Source organism: Aphelocoma coerulescens, chromosome 2 (assembly GCF_041296385.1).
Source record: "Aphelocoma coerulescens isolate FSJ_1873_10779 chromosome 2, UR_Acoe_1.0, whole genome shotgun sequence".
In the NCBI taxonomy this organism is placed as follows: domain Eukaryota; kingdom Metazoa; phylum Chordata; class Aves; order Passeriformes; family Corvidae; genus Aphelocoma; species Aphelocoma coerulescens.
In genome coordinates this window covers 124,359,797-124,380,263 of record NC_091015.1, presented here as the reverse complement: position 1 = coordinate 124,380,263, position 20,467 = coordinate 124,359,797, and the positions used below count along the sequence as shown (strand labels likewise).

Here is a 20,467-nt window from a genome sequence, read left to right as displayed (position 1 = left end):
GAATTGAGCCAGACTAATGTAACATGGGTAAAAGTATGTAGACCAAAATTTTGTGCAACAACTTTGGCTTTTATTTATACTGGATATCAAAAAAATGCCAGGCTAGTAACTTTAGTGATAATGAATCTCTAACCACGGATGGACAGCATGCACAGTACATTGCAAAATTCTTTTTAGTGAACATACTGCTCCTAGTGGTTTAGACTGAAATATAGTCAGCTATCTATTATATCAATAATTGGTAAATTTATGCCAAAAGTGTACGTATGAAATTAGAACATAGAAGTTTTTTCAGATTCTGTGTAGAAATACAGGAACTGTGTGACCATGCCAGAAGAGGTATTTGGTGTTTCACATGAAGATACTGCAAAGGTACCTCACTTTAAGCAGAAGGCTTGATGATACTGCATACAGTTGTTATAGTGAAAGTGTGTATTTTACAGCATATTGAACATCTCTTCTCTTCTTTGTTAAAGGGTCAGAGATTATACCAAGAGACCTAATTTCTAGATGAGCTGGGCCAAGGATTTCTGATTTCAACTACTAAAAAATGAGCAACCTTGCAGGACTACTCTGTAACTCCAGAAAGGCTTGTTGTAAGATGCTTTGATTGTTGATACCCAGATCTAAAGAGCATCAAAGTCATGGAAGGGTCTTCATAAGGTTCAACATACTTTAAAGCAAAACAGCAGTTATAGACTAGACAGAAGTATTGACTAATTTGATTTTCCATTATGCAGCTTGCAAAACTGTATGTATCAATGGTTTATAAACTCTTCAGAAAGAGAAGAAGGGATGAGTGTATAAAAACTTCAAATCAATTTGAAAAAATAATTCTTATGAAAGTATGCAAAAGTGCATATCCAATAGGATGGTTAAGTGTGCATGTTGCTTTGTTGTCATCATTGTCATCTACAGGCTCTGTGGTGATCTCAAAATACAGTTTCAAGTATGAGAGAACTGAAGGTGGTTGGTCATCTCCCATGGGTTACTGAGGGAATTCCAACCACTTCCTAAATGTCAGTCACTTCAAAAGTTGTTTTAAACAAAGGCATCCGTGTGCACATGCAGTCTAGCAGGTTTTCCTTACATGGTTTGTCAAAATGCTCTTTGCCTACATTGTGTTAGAGGCTGGATGTTAGCTGTGTGTCAGCTGAGGAGATGTAAAAACCAAAACTGGATGCGTGTTCAAAATGTGACTCCTGCTTCAGTGCAGTCACAAGCAGCATCATGTTTCCAAGTAAATACAAAGCAATTCTGTATACTGCTTTTGTGTGATGGACATACAGTCTTCTCAGAAGGCCTGTATTATACTGTTCACCAGATTCCTTCTAAGTTTTATTCATCTCTTCACCTGAGAGTTGTCATAAAATTGTCACATGTGTCTTTTCTCTCTATCCTTGGTTCAAAATGACAAAAATGTTATCCTCCCTTGTGATTTGCTACTTTTGGTAGACTAAAGTTTACAGGACTTTTTCTTTTCTGTTGTTTTACACATGGGTAGTTGCAGTATAGTTATTTCCTGCTTTACATCACTGTGAAGTGAGAGAAATACCAGATTGGGCCTGTGAATGTTATGCCTCAAACAACACTAGGTACATTCTAAATCAGCTAAAGCTGGTTGGTTATTTTTTGATAATGCCTTTTTGTTTTTTTTTTCTCTTTAAGAAATGCTATTTTGTCAAGGGTTTTCGATTTTGACATACTACCATAAAATGAAAGCTGGTTTTCTGCTCGTTCAGTGGGCAGGCTGTGGATCCAGGGATTATGGGGACAGCTTGGGAGGCCTTGGAAAAAGTTGTCCTTCTCTCCCACATTTCCTGCTGCAGTTCCAAACATGTAGGAACCAGCACTCAGCTCTCAGCTCTGCAGAGGGCAGCCTGGGAACCTGCAAAATTCTCTTTTGGCTAAGATCTGCAGGCTTCCTTCTGCAAAATTGAATGATACCACTTTTGCCATGTTTCCCAAGGCCTTTGAGTCTCGCCTTCAGATTGGGAATTGAGAGATGTTCAGACCCCAACAGGGATGTTTGAGCTTCTTACAGAATTGGTTTTACAGCTGTAGTTATGAGAGAGATCGTGTATAATCAGAAGTAGAGAGGAAAAGGAAGCTAAGCTAAGCCAGAAAGGGGTTTCTGAGCTTAGAAGATGGAGATACTAATTCAGTTTATTTAAAAACAATTTTTTAGAAGTGGTTATTTCAAAGTAATTTTTTTCTCTTAGGCTTTTCAAAATTGATCTTTTTTACATGTTACAGATATGGAATTTCACAAAACAGAAAATCTCCTCTTTAACAGCTCTGCTCCTAGTGACAGAGGACTGTTTTCCTCTTCTCAGTCAATGCCAGACTAGTGCTCTGTTGATAGAGCCCGAACCTTGAGGAGGTGATTTTTCTCCTGTGCTTTGTTGCAGTACTTTACTCCCCAGGTGACTGAGCCATGTATTCATCATGTTTCCCCTAAGGTTCACTCTAGATAGTTCTTGATATGAACATATCAACAGCCAGCTGCAGTGATGAGTGAGAGAAATTTTGGGTTAATGCGTATTTCAAGAGGAAGATACTCCATTACCCACAGATTTCTTCTATTTTGCAGGTGCTAACTTGGGTTCAATATTTCAATAGTGAGCACTGATCACTACATGCCTTTTCAGAGAAAAGATAACTGCTTGATTTTTATAATAACATTTCATGTTTTGTTTTATAAAACACTTCCATAAACCTATTCTCTCCCATAGACAAATATATTAACTGGAAGAACTGGTGTTCATTTTACTTTTTGGTCAGAACATAAGGTTTTTTGGCTCATATATCACCTTGTAAAAATCCGCTGATGTGGATTTTCAGGTTTAGCTGAAGACCTGAGCTGGAGAAATTAATGAGGTATTTGCTCACCATTTTTCAAGAACATCATGTGACCACTGTTACAGGACCACACTGAGAATTCCATGAAGTCAACAGAGTCAGTGCACCTGGAACATACATAAACCAGTGGCATGTACGGTGGTACTTGGGCACCAAACACAGTGAGGGATCTAGTGTGATGCAGTAACAAATTCAGAGTAACATCACCGTTCCAGGGAGTCAGAGTAATAAATATCATGCTTTGTCAGTGAAACCCTTCCGTAAAGACTTTGTCCTCTGGAGCTCTGAGTCAGGTGTCTGCTTGTACTGCATGTGATGTTAACTTCTCTCACGACACTGGGGCTTGCATCAGTGTCCCTCATCTCTTAGACTGAATTACTTTCAAAACTGGAAACAAGCTCCATAGTTTGTTCTGTCAAATCAATCCAAGTATAATTTATTGCAGTATTGCAGCCTCTGGCTGTCTTTCTTACACTGCTCTTATACTGATGCCGGAGAGCTTGTTCTCATATAAGTGGGGAGAAATAAGCCTATTGCACTAGTGAGGAAGACCCATAAATCCCTGTCTACTTCTAAAAGCTAGTTCATCTTCTGGTCCCAGACAGACTGTGATCCCATGCTTTAGAGAAAGAAGAGTGTCAGATTAAAAACTGGCTTTCTGCAGAGCATATCTGAAGTCAATAAATTGATTTTAATTTTTAAAGGTAAAAATGTAATACTGGTCATGGCTGGCTCCATACTTTCTGGAATGTTATGAAAACCATAAAATCAGTTGAGCCTATATAATTAATTTGTTTTAAGGTTGTCTAGGAAGTGAATACCCTCCAAATTTTCTTCCAAAATTCATTGACATTTCATAGCAGGTTCATATCCATATTTTTGGGAGTAAGAAACTAAAACCCTTCAAAACCCCCCCCGCCCAAAACAACCAAGCAAAAAACCACACCCAAACTCCCTCACACATGTCCACTTTTTCAGTAGGTAAAAATATACATAGTAAATGTAAATTTGAGTTCAATGAAGCTTTGAAAATTTGTGGAAATTCAGAACTGGGCTCAGTAAATTGCAGTGTCTGTAATGGGCTTACACGTACATCAGTATCTCTGTTATTATCCCCTCTTTGTTTATTTTCTTGGTAGTTCTGATATATCTTTGTATATTAATGAAGAAGATAATTATGAGCTTCATCTTTCAGGAGGATTGTTTTGTATGTAATCAGGAAAAAAAAAGGGTGTGTAAATATTCTTCCTAATGAAATGGTAGGCAAGATCATACTGGAGTTCATAATCAACAATGATGCAAAAAAGATTTTATCATTCCCTTCTTTTTGGGGGATTCACTGCACCTTTAACCTAAAACATGTAAATGCTATGAAATTACTAATGAGAGGTTTTGAACTGGAAAAATGAACCATATCTAGTTGAACCACAAAATATCTGGAGTGTTGGAAGGCTGGCATTATCAAAAGGAAAACAGATTTTTTTTTTTTAAAGTCGTTTTAATCACATCAGTCATGTTGCAGCAAGGAATGCAAATATTCATATACTACAGATTGAGGCTGCTCTGAAATGTTCTGACAATCTGTTAGGTTTTGAGTGATGTTTCAACCCTATCACTTGGGGTTTTTTGTTTTGGTTTTTTTTTTTTGTATGACTATAAAAAAACACTACTCATCTATGTCACATGCTGCACAGGATAAAAAGCCTTTCAGTTTTCTTAACAAGAATCAGACGGCCAGGGTGCTGCTGGAACGCAGAGAATATGCCACTGTCTGTTCAAAGTACAGCTTAATGAGCCAGACTAAACACACTGGACAATAGAGCTGTGGGGGGAAAGGGCTTCTCGTGGATCTGTGGATCAGCTGCAGCTTTAACATCTAACTAGTTTCATTTTTCATCTTTGCAAGTTCCATTTCCCTGTTTTGTTGGTATAAACTGCATTTCAATGAGCGGACTTTCCTGCCTAGGTGATGGTATGGTGTGCTTTGAAAAAGGATGTTGTGGATTATGCTAGGAATAATTTCTGTGTTTCTTTTTCTCTTTCATAGTCACGACCTATTCCCTCACACCTTACTTCAGCAGTTGCAGAGAGTATCCTGGCTTCCGCCTGTGAGAGTGAAAGCAGAAATGCTGCAAAAAGGATGCGGCTGGATAGACAGCAGGTACTGTGTTGTTTGGGGGTCTACCACATCCATATTTATAAATGCACTGGACTCATTTACATAGGATGCCAGGCAGAAGGGTGGTGCAATCCCTTATATGCTTCTTGCTAGTCAAGATTAATTAAAATACAAAAGCTGTAGTTTTTTTAATGAATACACAAGCATGTCTTTGTCTATATTTACATAAGCTGTGTGAGGGTGTAGAATATATTTGTAATGTCCAGCTGCATAAAGCTATATATCTACTTTTTGATGGCTGTAGATTTTCAGAGCATAATGTGTAATCTGTATACTAGAATTAAAAGGAACAGAACATACAGTGTATATAAAGTACATCAATAACTGAAATGGTGCATGTGTCCATGAATTAGTGTGTTTATTCGTGCACATATTCTCTTTCAAAATGTGTATGCATTTTAAATACAAGGTGAATTAGTGTTAGTGTCTGAAAATACCTATTTGCCTGAAACAGAAAAGTTGCTGTGCTATATAACAAAATGCTGTCAATTAACTTACTAGTGACTTTTTAAAGCTGATATGTTTTTTTCTTGTGTGATTATTCACCTTTTTTAGTGCATGTTATAATCTTATTACCTTTTATTTTCTGGAAATTACATGTTTTCTCTCATTTTTTTAAAATCCAACTGGTAGTTCATTCCAGGCTTTTTGATTATTTACTCACTCCACAGACAGAGTGAATGTCTAACATTCTTATTGCAAAAACTATTATGCTTTATTTCTCTTCATGATTGTAGCAAAGTAAAAATCTTAGTGATACCTCAGGTGTTCTAAAATATGCTTCTGTCATGGCAGATGAACTTTTATTTTGTGGAATAGAACATTTTTTAAAAGAACATTTTCCTTTTATGCATAGTCTATTGAGTTCTTTCAGGTCATACCCTAACTGTTTAGAGGATTGCTACTGGTGTACTTACAAAATTGATAGTTTAGGATCTGAAAGTGTATGTTGCTATTTATTTTTGCTGTGATATTTTTTTGCTAGTATTTTCATTATTGTGCTAGATTTGCCTTAAGATTTACAAATCACATGGGATGTCAAAGCACTGTAATATTAAATATAATTTAGTTTAGAAGCAGTGCTCATTCAGGTTTTATAGTCTCTCATTTGCTCTCTGATTTTTCAGTAATAATAATAAAAAAAAAGCTACAAAGTCAATGTGCTCTTAGCCCAAGGGGAACTAGAAATGACTTGCACAAACATCAGTTACTTTCATTGCACAAAACTAATGGCTCAATTCCTTGGTCCATCCAGGGTGAGGCAGAGTTTTGAAGTGATTTAAATGAGACTCCCATAATGCTCTTCAGGGAGCCAGAGACCTGTTGAAACAAAAATCAATATTTAAACTGTAGTCAGAACTCAAAAAAGCCTATTAATAGGCTTTTTTCCCCCCCTTTATTTGTAGTATTACTATCACAGAAGCATTTGGTAACAGCTTTGGGGGGGGAGGCATTTCTTTACTTTTCATTACAGAATTAAAAACTTGTAGTCAGGATGTGTCCCAACTGATCACCTTCATTGCAACTGTGATGTTAAAGTAGCAAAGCTGTCTATGAACAAAGGGTGTTGGGTTCTGCTTCCTTTAGCTCTTCCCCCTTTTTGCCAGTGAGTTCTGGGAACACAGTGGAGTTGCAAATAGCACCAGCCATTTGATTCAGCAAGCAGTAAATTAGCTGAGCTGGTGTAGCTTTGGTGCTTGCAAAACTACTTAAGAATTCAGGATAGATATGCTGAGTAGATACGCTGAACATGCTGGAAAAAAATTATGGCAGTGTGTGTTAGGTAGCTTCATAAAACTTAGTGAGAAATTTACCCTTCAGGGTGGAATAGATAAGTCATTAGAGAAGTAGAATACCTTGGGTTTAGCCCTGGTCCCATTGAAATTTAATTATTTATTCCAAGGATGAGACATTAACAAAGTAGACTGAGAGCAAAGCATTCCGGAGTATTTCTGAGTGTGGTATTTAATGGACACTAGTGTGCTCAGTTTATGTGCTGAGATGGGAACTGGATCTGTATCCTCACATCCAGAGCATGTGACTTATAGGTAAAAGGGTTCTATTCTGCTCCTCTTCCTATTTTTTCCGCTTAACTTACTATTCAATTTCCTTCACTTTTCTTACATATATCTAAAATGTTGTATTTTCATTAGATTTTTTTCTCTTAAACAGAACAAGACTGGAAAACTTCAGTTCATCATGTTGTTTTGCTGTTCCATAGCTCTTAAAAATATATATATATGAATAAAAGAAAGTAGCTTGTTTTTTCAAAATTGGGTGTTATACCACTGGGTAGACTCAGGCTTTGAGGACTGAAAATTTGGGAGGGAAAAAGGGGAAATAAGATTTTGATAATGAAAATTGCCACTTCATAAATTATATCAAGAGATCTTCTAATTGAGGACAAGCATTAGACAATCCTGGAAAGTAGATTGTTACGAGGATCTGGCAAGGGCACTCATTCAGCACTTCCCCTGAGAGCTGAATGGAAGCACTGCATAAAGGCTGCTTTATTCTTGCATGCAGTACAGTGAAGTTCTGCCTTTTGTTCTCCAGACAGGTGCTCTGCCTCAAAGTGAGATGTGGCACTTGGTGCCATGGTCTAATAGATGGTGTGATGTTCTTGTGATAGGTTGGACTCAATGATTTCAGAGGGCTCTTCCAACCTGATTGATTCTGTGTTTCTGTGTCTCTGTAACTTGTATCCCTACCACCACGTTTTTCAGAATATTACCCATAAACCATGAATTAATTAAGAACACAATGAGTGTTATGCCCAGTCCTGAAGCTGAGATAAAACTTTGCAGCCCACTGAACCCCTTTTCTTCTCTTGTTTATGCTCTTTCCTTTTCTTCTCCGTTTTTCCTGCTCTCACTGGCACAACACAGCCCCCAAGCAGGAAATTCTGAGTTTGTTGCATGTATGTCCCTAATGGAAGTCTCTATTTGTTAAAATGATATGAATCTCCAAATTAAATAGGTTTTTTGCCTACAGTGTTAATTTTAGCAATGATTTTATGAAAAACAATCTCAATTATTGCTCAGGAAAAAGAAGCAACTTAAAAGTCAAACCTAGGGACCCTTTTATGGCCTCATTTTTTTTAATAGATAGTGTTGGCCATGCTCATGAGTATTTGCTATTTCTTTCACAAGTATTAAATGTGAAGGTTTGGCTTTATATAAGTACAGTCCCATGCAGCCATTTGTTTTCTCTTCAGAAGAAACCTCTCCTTGTGTGTATGTATCTCTGCACACACAAATACTTCATCTTATGGATTACTTTCTAGAAGTATTACTTCATCTTATGGATTACTTTCTAGAAGTATTTCTGATAGCTGCAGTGGTTAATATAGCCCTGATCATGGCACAGTGTTAAGTGTGATAAAGTTAAGTGTGAATAAGGAAGAAACCATCCTTCAACCTATGTCTTAAATTCCACTTATATGATCTTTGTATTTCCTAACTGAAGGCTGAAAATTTCTGCCTGCAAAAATCCAATTTTAAAAATAAGTTAATGAAATCTGGTCTCACTGGCGTCACTGACTTATTTTCAGCATTGTTTTTTTATGCCAGGAATTTATTTCTTAATGGGAAAATCAATGTGTTCTTGTCTTTCAGGAAACTAGTAATTTCCCATAGTTGTTGGGGAACTGCAACAATAAAAGCATTGTCAGTTTGTGAGACTTCTCTTTGAGAAATATAAATCTATTTACTAGGCTGTGGTAGCTCAGACTGTAATGCTTTGGTTGTCTGACCTTGTTAAATGTTACTCAAGTGCTCTCTTAAGCTTCAGTGTATTTTCATTATCTTGAGATCAAGCACTGGTTGGTTGGCCAGAAGCTTTAGTGCTGAGAAGTTATATATTTGATACCTATTACCCAGCTGAAGAATCCTGTCACTTCCACTTTTTAATTCTGCCTGGTACCAAAAATAATTTATTCGGTTGCACAATTTTTATAGATTTATATGTTGAAGTTGTCTAGGTTTACTGTTAGTACTGCTGAACAGTGAAATGCTTGTGACACTGGGCTAGATTTGGTTGATCTTTCACAGTCCAGATCAGGCAGTTGGTACAGAAGCAATACAGAGCTTTTGTGTCTCTCTCCAAATCACCTATGTTGAGTCTGGATACTGAAAAAGAGTAACCCTTTTGAATTTTAAAGACTTTTTTGATCACAGTTGATGAAAAATGTAGAAACAGGAATTGGATCAACCTTTTATTATTTGCTTCAGTGAGAGATAGAAGAGGCATTATCTGAATCCTTAGGATTTTCTGTGCTTCTTTGGATGTTCTCCTGGGATAATCCTTTTTAGATCCATAGCAATGTTTGGTGTGAAGCAGTTGGATTAAGTGGAGGTTCTGAACTACTGTGAACAAGGGAGTCATGAAACAAAATAGGTAGAGCTAAAATACAGCCCTATTTACTTGTATTCATCACATATGGTGAACAATATAGCCATTATTCTTTTGCCATGTCCTTCACTTTACAAACCAAATTGTGTCTTGGTTGGGCAAAAGAAGAATGGTTAAATAAGTAGAAAAATCTGGGGAAAGTCATCCTGTCATTATGTCCTGGGCAGTAACAGAGGGGCAGGATGCCTGCTTTATGCACTCCAGAGACCTTGGTCATAAGGCTCAATTTGTTGTTGATCACAGGAAGTTTTATTTTAAGACCTGAACCATTGTCAGTCTCTGCTTCTTCCAAACAGGTGTATGTGTGTGCTGTAGTTTTTATAAAACCTCCACATGAAACAGTGTGGAGCAGGGCTGGGCTATGGGACTCTGGAGAAGTGGAGGTGGATAAGTGTTGCTACTGTTCTGTCTGTAAAAAAAAACAACCCAGAAACCAATGAGAAGTCTTCAAGGGAAGATGTAAGAGTAAATAGTAATTGATATACATCAGTATGTGAGAGGACCTGCCTCTTTATTTTCTCTAAAGAAGATGAACCAGTGGAATCTATCTGTGGGAAAGCACTTAAGAATGATAGTAGGAAAAAGTGCCTTCTCCTTCATTTGGATGCAAGTGTTTTCTGTAACAGCTGCATTTTGTTAAATTGGTTATTTTTCTTTAGAATTTATACTTTTTTGCGTGCTGTCATGTTGCAAAATTTATCAATGAACATTTTTCTCTAATTGAAAAAAGTAGTTTTTGGCAATCAAGACAAAACATCAGCACTTGGGAATGAGAGGGGAGGATGAATATAGGGAAGCAGGAAAAGAACTGAATCACAGAGTAATATGACTGCAGAATTATATGAACCTTTTTATGGACATGTCATGTACAGTTAGCCAGAACATTTAGAAAATTGGTGTTGCTTCATTCACAACATGTTGATTTGTACCAGTTAGGAATCTGGACCTTTGAGAATACATTGTTGTATTTGTAGATAGGAGAACAGTGGTCACATATGACTGCAAAGCCAGTGGACTGGATGCTCCCCTGGATTCAATCCATGTCATTTTAGCCATTTGACTCCAGTGACTAATGTCATGGAAAGGCTGCAATAGATGCACAATTTTTTGGTCAGCCAAAGGAGGGAGCTGCATACACTTCTTTGATCCTTATGCCCGAAGTAATTGGACATGCAGTGTGTGACTCTATTGTAGTTACACACCAAATGACAAGTTGAGCCTAAGAAAAACTTAAGCTCAGAGGAAAATGAAAGTTATGGTTATCTTACATATCTCCCATCCTAACAAAGGCATTTCTCAGTCAGAGCTGGTGCTTTTTAAATTAGTAGTCTCTTCACAGAATGGTTGTCTGTAGTATTTTATAGAATATACATGATAAGAAAAAGGTTTTCTGCATTTCATTTTTTGAAAAATATGTGTTTAAAAGGTACAGTTTCCTTTCTTTCCAGAGACTACATGAAAATAGCAGTAGTCAGGCAACTTTATAGTCTGAGAAAGGTGTTGTCCTCATACATTCACTGTACAGACATCACAATACGACTCACTTGATGTGCTAACCTCAATTAAAAAAATATTCTTTGTTTATTTAAGCTTTTCAAGTTGACAAGGGCGAGTCTCTGTTCACAGGGTATTATGCACTACGATGCTATGAAGCAGTTCTTTGTGATAAACACTGAATGCATTTTTAAGGAAAACTTTCATCATGATGACAGCTATAATTTTTTTCTGTGCTGTGACTTGTAACCAGCCAAATTAATTATCAGTAATCATCGTGGTGGAGAAGTGAAAGACAACAACTATCTCCCAGAGAAGAAAAAATTTAATGATCCCAAACCGTATGAGTAGCAGCTGAGGTCACTTAGTCTGTTCAGCCTGGAGAGGAGGAGACTGAGGGGAGAGCTCACTGTAGTCTACAGCTTCCTCACAAGAGCAAGAGGAGGGGCAGGCACGGATCTCTTCTCTCTGGTGACCAGTGACAGGACCCAAGGAAATGGCCTGAAGTTGTGTCAGGGGATGTTTAGGTTAGATATTATTAACAGGTTCTTCACCCAGGGGGTGTTTGGGCACTGGAGCAGGCTCCCCAGGGAAGCAGTCACAGCACCAGCCTGGCAGAGTTCAAGAAGTGTTTGGACAGTGCTCTCGGGTATGTGGTGAGACTCTTGGACTCTTAGAGACTGTGCAGGGCCAGGAGTTGGACTCGATGATCCTGATAGGTCCCTTGCAGCTTATTCTGTGATTCTGTGATAAGTCTACATATAGGCACTTTAAATGCATCCTTCTCAGGCATTTTTGTTTTGGGGGATAAGAGCAAGGAAAATCTAAAGTTTTCAGTGAATAGGCTGTTAAGGATATTGTAACATTTAGTAATTTTAACAATATTGGTTTTAGCTGTTAGAGGAGTAGGAATAGGTGGCTATTAGGTTTCTGACAAATGAATTATGGCCTAGACACATATGCTGGGAGCTGACCTAACATTTGACTCTGGAGGGTTGTCACAGCAGCAACCTGAATAGAGCAGCTTGAAACAAGTGCTGGTTGCAGAACTGGATATAGGTTCTGTGCTAATGCAATACATCTGAATGTTAGTAAAAGTGCACATGTACTGCCACTAGAAAATCACTGCTATGGTGTTTCCTACTATTTATAGCTAATTCCTAAATTTTTAAAGCAATTGAGGTTTGTGAGGTGATGTTACTGATCTGCCTCCATACAATTTCTAGAGCTGTTTTGCTGCGTGTAACAGGGGGGTTGACATAAAGTCTCTTCAAGCACAGTTTTATTAACAAGAATAATGTCTGGCTGTTGCAGACCAGGAGCAGTTTGTGTTTTGATTAAGAAGGAAGGAAATTACTGGTGGACAAATTATAGGTAATTGTGAAACTGCTTTGGAAGAAATGAATTAAAAATCTAAATTGCAGCAAGGGCATGGACCTCTTTTGCAGGATCACTGTATCTGTCTTTCAGCAGTGATGGGTAAGAGACTTTTAAACCTTCATATTTGGAGGACAAAGAGAATTTTCCCATTAATGCACAGCTTCTAAATCTTGACACTGAGGAGTTATTTCATGCATTACCCTTCAGAGAGCAGGAATGAAGGAAGAAAGACATGCATTTGTGTCCCCATATGTATGTTGTTCTCTTTCCTAATCAATGCAGCTCCCAGGAGGAAGGAAAAAATCGTATTCTGTTATTTATATTGTATAGTGGCAATATAGGGCAATATGTTGCACAGGACAGATTTGGACAACATTGGTTACAGAAAAGGGAGTTATGCAAAAATATCTCCCAGCTGATGCTGGAGGATGCCCTGCTGAGGCAGTGCTGCTGTGGCAGAAAGCTGCAAATGCAGAGGGAGCACAAAGAAGTGGTCTTGTGTCAGGGTGATGGAGTCCTTGCCACAGCTATTCAGTATGCAGGAAGAGCACATCTACTGTACATCCTTGTAAGAGGTGGAGGAGGAAGCATCAGGAGTTCTCTTCGTCTTGGGTTTCACGGAGCCTAACTTGCTTTAGAGGATGGAAAAAAAGGACTCTTCATCCAAGTGGCAGCTGTGCAGAAGGATAGGGCCATGTCCTACCTCTGCTGTATTTTTACATAAGACCTAAAAATTCCAGCTCCAAGTGATTATTGCTTCAGAATGGGAGGCTTGCGGAGTCTTAGAAAAGAGCAAAAGGAAGCAGATGGTTCACTTAACATAAAGCAAACAAATAGAAATTGGAATCCCAAAATCCATAAGAGGCAAATGTCACTTAACTTGCAAAGAGCTCAATGCCTCTTGTACTACAGAAGCTTTATTAATAATAGCTTTTTGTGTTCAGACATCTCTTTGTGATGTAGTATTTAAGAGGGATCAGAATTACTTCTGTACTTCAGTACTTTATCCTTTTTTATCTGCTTTCAAAATGATCACTAAGATGACTGTAATGTCCTTGGATACCCACATTCTAGTTTGCATTTCAGGCCTTGTTCACTTCCATCATTTCCCCACCTAGTGATTATTTTGCTTCTAGGTTGGTCTTTGGTTTGTTTTTGTGGTTCCAAATGATACGCCTTAACCACTGAGGCAAAAAATGTTATGCAGGCACCGTTTAGCTGCATGTGGATTATTGTCAGGAGATCAAATTATGTACAAGCATGGGGAAGCTTAGCTTCCTACCCAGAATGCACTGGCCATATTGTCAAGGGGAAGAAAATAAATGGTATGCATTGTAATTTTAAATCCTGCTGCCTTTCAAGTCAGTGGCAAAATTCCTGGTTTCAGCAGTGCTGGATAGGGTTCTGTCATTAGTAGATACAGCTGGAGAGGATGGCAAGTATCACAGGGCAGCCCCCCTCCCTCCACACTCCAGACCAACCTATATTAAATTTGCTACATGCAATGGAAAGGAATAATGTGCAAGGCATGCAATTGCAAATAATTTCATGCCTTGGATTTTCAGTGAGGCCCCAAGGTGAGCAGATAATTTTTCACCTCAACACAGAGATCATTAAATTAGAAAACGCTGTATTTTTCCAGGTTCTTTTTGCTGAATTTCATGTGTAGTTGAATTTCAAGCTGCTGATTCCAGATTACACTTTAAAGCACCCTAAGATGCTATAAGATCTTGAATGTGAAATAAAATTGATGTCGGTGTAAGTTCTCTGTTCTGGAGGTTGATAAAGCTGAAGGCTCAAAAATGGAATGTTGTGTTGTTTCTTGGACAGGAACTTTTGAGCAATCTTGTCCCCCTTCCTACCATAGGTAGAATGAAAATGAACAGGTTTCTTCCAGGTGTCTTTAACATCCATTTTATGTCAAGGATGCAGAAAAGGAAAGGCCAGTGGAAATGTAGATATAACAGTTCTCTATTCAGGTCTGAAGACGGAGGTTTTAGAGTCAGGGCTTCTGTTCTTCCCGCTCCATCCTTAAAAGCCAGGAATAGAGAGCTTTTCACTTATCCCTTCCTTTCATATGGCAGGAAGATAATAAATGTGAAACATTTTCTGGCCTGTCAGATGTTTCTGTCATAGATATGAGTATGTCTTTCTTTTCCTGTGTTTAGCTAATGACTTCATTGCACACACCCTCCTGCCCACAGCACATAATGTTTCTGGTGAGTAAATCCCTATTATCATGCAGAGTTTGGGCTAGTTTAATGAAGTCAGTGCAAAGCCAGTGTGCGTGAGCAAAACCTTATTTTTCAAGAGAGGCATATTCCGGTTTTGATTACTGAACTAGTAAGATTTAGAAGATTTTAAAGAGTCATAAATTACTCCTAAATTCCAAACATCAGTTGCACAATCAATCCAGCAGTATTCCTCAATTACAAAGTGCAGTTCTGCCCAATACATGTAGAAGTGTATGCACAGACTGCTTATGTTTGGTAGCAGGAACATGTTTGTGATTCAACAACTGGCTTGATGTCCTAAACTAAATTTAGAAGCATATTTTTCTAAGAAAAAAAATTAAACCTATAATAAGCTGTGGGAGCAGGAGCTGAATGCAGTGCCTGAGAGCAGCACCAGCTGCTAAAGAGGCTAGGCACAGGACAAGGCAGCCAAGCAGGCTGTGGCCAGAAGCCCAGGCATTGTGCCAAAAGAATTCTCCCCTGAAATGAGAATATTTGGGGAACAGATTTGCACTGCAGTACACATATTTCATGCTTATTACTCATGGTATTTCATATTAAGCTTCAGTTTTACTGTCTCCATTAATAAAGCAAATCAGAAAGTGTGTCCTCCAAAGGCCACTCAAAGTTCATTTCTTTGTTTCTTCCAATGCCACATGCTACCTTGGTTTGAAGATTATGGAATCAAAAGGCCATGCCCCAAGCATCACTTCTTATTTACTTAATCTTTAAAATACAGAACCCTTACAGTATTGAACTTAAAAGATGTGTGCCAAGTTCTATAAAAAATTCAGAGCAAGTCTTCTTCAGTAGCAAAATACTCTTCTTCTACTAAATAGTTGGAGACAGGGTGTGGAGGTGAGGCTTGTTTGGGTTTTTTTAATACTATTTATTTTTAAAAGACTTTTTTTTAAACTGTAGAAGTTAAGTTGTACCTGAGACAGTATTCATAAACAGATACCCTGCACTGAATTCACAGAAAGAATTTTCTGTTCTAGAACATGCTGTTCAAGTTTTAATGCAGATTTGAAATAAAATAATTGGCATTCAAATGTATTAAACACAGGGTAAAATATCTTTAAAATAATCTGAACGTACCTTTGAAAAGAAGAACCAATCATTAAGTGAATGCAAAAAAGTAATTGCTCACTCTCTAACAGACAAGAAAACTGAGGTTTGTTGTTATGGGGTTTTTTTAGAAGATCTGTAACTTCCACTATAATTTGTCTGTGGAAGCAAAATGATGGAATCTCCAGTGGGCTTACTTTTTTCCATTTCAAAGCGGAACCCACAGACATTTTTTAGTTAGTTGAAAGTGAGGAAATTAATTCAGCATTGACCTCAAATGCTTCATGTCTAGGATGTCTTCCATTTCTAAATGAAGAAGAATTTAATTTGGAATCTAACATAAAGTGCCTATCTAACTAACATAAAGGTCCATTGTCCCTGCCACACACTCCAATACGTGTAATATTAAAAGAAAGCCTGGAGCAGAAGAGAAATAGGAAGAATCACTCAAAATCCAAATCGTACCCCATAGTTTTCCATAAAGCCTTTTTCAGTGGTTGCATCTCCATATCCCAGATCTGGCAGGAGCATGGAAAACTGTTTTGTGTCAACAAAATAGGCTGTCAGTGGTGGGAGTGATACCAGTTGTAGTGCAGTAGATGAAGAGACCTATAGTGGGAGGTTTAATTATGTTGACCATGATGATATTGTAGTAATAAATCTGCAAAGCTGGCACAAGCATTGCTCCAGTACTCCCACATGCTTTCCCTTGTGTGCTTCCTAAACATTTGATTCATAAGTTTAAAAATTTTCTCTGTTGGTGCTCTGGTGCCACAGTCCTCCTGCACTGAATGCAGTAATGCTGATCTATCCCAGCTGAAAATGGTGCCCATCACAGTCACTGGAAAATGGCATTTTGGCAAGGGGGGAAAGAAACTCCTGCAGGAGTGCTTCACTGAGATAATTTCTTTAAGGCGATACACATAAGCATGAGAAGTGCAGAGAAAAATGCTTGATTGTGATCATAAAAGTGTAGCTGCCTGAGGCACAGCAAGGCTTGTTCTGAATGGGAGGAATACACTGCAAAGGAGGAATTCTCTTGCTTTGCATATTTCTGGTTCAGCAGTAAGTACTGCTACTCCTTTGTCGTCAGTTTCAGTAATACATTGATTCATTCAGCACCATTACCTGCAGGCAAAACCGCTCTTGGGATGGGAGAAGAGGACATTGTTTTCTTACAGTTTATGTTGTTTCTCTTTCGGAAGAAAAGTCAGATGTTCAGACTCCTCCATTAGTACTGCCTGTCAATAAAGAAGCAGCAAAAATGATCAGTAGCCATGGTCTTTGGCAAGGTGCTGGCCTCTGCAAAGGAATTGGCTTTGGGAGGGTTTATGTAGCAAGATGAGAATAAATGTGACATAACCTCTACTTCATTTTCCCTGAAGTTTTACCTTTATTTTCTCTAGCTTTTTTGCTAATCTAATTCCAGCAGGGGCTTCCTAGGCCCTGGAGTTCATTATGCAGTGCTTCACTTTTGGGATCAGGCATGTACCAAATGAAATCTCTCAGGAAAGAGGTTTAGCAAACCTGTACCCATGGTCCTGCGTCCTGAGTGATCTTAGGCTGAGAACTCGATGGAGGTGACACAGGGAAGGAAAGAATCCTTTCATATTCCCTGGTCCCATCCTCTGTGTCAGAGGATGAAGGAGTTGCTGTAGTCTTCCAAGGGAAACTTGCTTTCCTTTAAAGGAAAATGGGAGCTGGGAGTGGGTAGGAAGGTGTAAATAGAGGAGGTGGGGATTCTCAAGATTGACTACTAAAAAACAAAGCCTCAGTCAATAACTTACCATAAGGCCCAAGGCAAGGGTCATGCTATGCTCTTCTTTAGGTCAGAGTAAAAGTCTGCCTTTGTTTTCTGCCTATCCTAAGAGGAAGAAATTCTGTATGAGGCCTGGGCCTTAATAAATCTCTTCCCTCTGCTGGTACAACAGGGAGGAAAAAGGTTCCACCTGCCCTCCCTCCTCTTGTCTTCCTCTGCAAGGCAGAAAATGGTGGCTGAAGACTCTTCTGTTCTTTGCATGCCACCTTTGTCTGAATTTGTACTGCTTTCTCCATAGGAAATGTCATGTGTATTTTGTGAAATACACTGCCACCCATAGGAATTTTGCCAAAACTTAAAGGCATTGGCACAATTCCTATATTCAACCAGGCCCAATCCTTCCTCTTACATGTCTGTAGCTGGTTGCAACATGGTGCCAGCCGTTGTTGGACATGTGATTTAAATTTGCACTGAGGAAATGACTGCTGTGCACACACTGGGGTGCACTGTGCAGTCTTGCACTATGCATCTGTCTTGTATATTGAGACAACTTTCAATTAATACTGGTGGAATACCTAAATTATAACTAAATTATTTAATATATTAAAATATCTAGAAAAATGAAGAGTATAAGCAGCATAACTTATGAAATAGTTTATGAGTGGGGGTAACTGCAACCTAAGACAAGAACAGCAGGAGCTATAGAGAAAATTAACTTGCAAGGATGCTTTCTACCATTAGTCAACCTCAAATGGGATTGCTACACTGAGTTATGCTTTTCAATATTCCTTTGTTCCTGATGGGAAAAAAACCACACCAGGGACAGTACATTCAAAAATCAACTATCTAGAACCTGACTAAAAACCAGTAAGTTTGTCTTAAGGGTCACAGGAAAAGATAAAGGCTATCCCTTTCCATTTGGGCAGAGAAAAACAGTCCTTTAGTAGAACGCAGTTTCTCTTTCCCCAGGGAGCATGCATCACCGTTAACTAAACTGTAGGAGTAGCTCATCCATGTTCATGGATGTGTTCATGCTCAACCAGCAGCACTGGTGACCTCTGAAAGCTCATGTTGCACTTCTGCTATCACAGGGGATAATGAACTGGCTAAAGCTGACAGGCTATGAACAGTGAGCCCTCTGCAATAGGTAGTGCTCCAACAAAAGTGGTTCTCCAACAGCTCCTTGTAGCAATCATGCAATACCTCTTGCCAAGGGATATTTTCTGTACTGCAGGTGAAGTGGCAGTGGTGAAAAAACAAGACTCAAATGCTGCCATGTGAAAACACCAACCTTTTATTTAAGGTTAACATACCCATTCCAGTCTATAGATCATGTGTCATTCTATCAGAAATGCAGAAGGCTGGAGTTCATTTATCTCTCTTCTACGCAATAGCACCTTTTTATTTTGATCTTCTTTTTCCATGTCAGTCTCATGCTTTCATTTCTTGTTGAACACTGGCTGATGTTGTTTTTGATGCCTGGTGACAACCCTGATGCTGACAGTTCATTTCGGTGTTAATAATCTGAAAGCAAAAGGAACCTACTGCCCTTCTAATCTGAAGCTGAAGCATGGCTTTCTTTTCTTGGCTCTATACCCTGTGTCAGGAGGACAGTTTGGAGGTCTTTGAGCTGCTGGCAGCTAACTTAACACTTTGATAGGCACTCTTCAAGTTTCCACATCACTATTGGCATTCCAGGCAGTTTCGATGCCTAACTGGACTCTGTATTACACTCAATTTGATTCAATTAGACCATATCAATATTTCATCACCATATAAAAAATTCTATTTATAGTTTTTTATCTGAAGTATGAAAAAATTTTGAAACTAGGCTTCAAAGCAAAATCATCATTAATACCTAGACTTCTGGCAGTAACATGTTCATTACAGTTGCCTCTGCAGGCTAGGAGCACTTTTTCAGGTTTTCAGGCCAGAAAATTTTTCTCTGAGTCTAATGTGCTCTCCATGTAATGATGAGATGATAGACTCACAGCTAAAGCATGAGTGTTCAGCTTAGCTGGAATACCCAGCTCCAACTGAGCTACAAATTGAGTAGCATGTCACACAAGAATGGGCTTTCTCATTTTTTATACAAACTTGATTTAAGGAAGTAAAAGTGAAGAAAATAATGCAGAGAGAGTGGCAGAGAAAAACATAGTCTAGATCTGATAATGAGAGAGTGGAAAACAACTGTGCAATCCCCCAGCTGCTCCTTACAAGAGAAGACATAGTGTGCAAACCCAAGAACAGCAATTATGTCCCTCTCAGTTTCACTGCTAAGTCCACTCCTGAACTATCAAAACATTTCTCAGTCTAAGGAATATCTGGCCTGAGTTCTGTGATATTGTTTGAACTTTAATTCATGTTTTATTTTAGCCAGCTTGCTCAAATTTGCATTTAGTACTTCTGGGTAAAATCTCAGGGGCCTTTCTGCTGGCTGTAATAGACTTCATCTATAAATCTATCAATGATGTTTTGAAGGACAACTGAACTTAAAGAGGAAAGAATCTGTATAAAGGTGCAATTAGTTTTTTTATATCTATCTGTACAAATGATTTTGGACACTAGGTTTTGGGACTGTCAATAGCTGCATCATTTTAAGGAATACTGTGAATAGCCTGAGAGGTGGAGAAATACCCATGGAGAGATATTATGTGACAAATATAAATATAAATATATGTATGAGTCTTGAAAATTTATCAGAGAAGAACTCTTCCCCACAAATAAAATATAGCTGTGTTATGTTTTAATTTTTTTCCTAAAGAGCCTATAAGATTCTAGCACTCATTTTTCAGGTTTCGGCTATGGATCTGGGAGAGCAAGTTGAAATTTCAAGTAGAATTTCATTTTTTATTACTAATCCCTCAATATAGGGACTTTAAATTTTGTGGAACTTTATTCAAAATAGTTTTGAGGTAAGAAGGCATGATGGTGCATGGAAAACACGTCATATGGGTTAACATTTCTATGTGCAAATCCACCAGAGGCTGTAGCAAATGCTTGGCTTTTCTCACTGTGAATACTGAAACTCTGCTGACTTAACTGAAAATCTGACTTTTGTCCATTCCATTGTAAGAG

The 20,467-nt window shown here is 38.3% G+C and overlaps 1 protein-coding gene across 5 annotated transcripts in view; it reads left to right on the top strand.

Moving 5' to 3' along the window:
* The window catches only part of NOL4 (nucleolar protein 4), a 191,629-nt gene that overhangs the window by 152,285 nt on the left and 18,877 nt on the right, over positions 1 to 20,467 (top strand). For all 5 annotated transcript variants that reach the window (XM_069005950.1, XM_069005949.1, XM_069005951.1 and 2 more), the window contains one exon: positions 4,910 to 5,023. In XM_069005950.1, the coding sequence (XP_068862051.1) occupies positions 4,910 to 5,023 (114 nt within the window). The remainder of the gene's footprint in view (positions 1 to 4,909; positions 5,024 to 20,467) is intronic.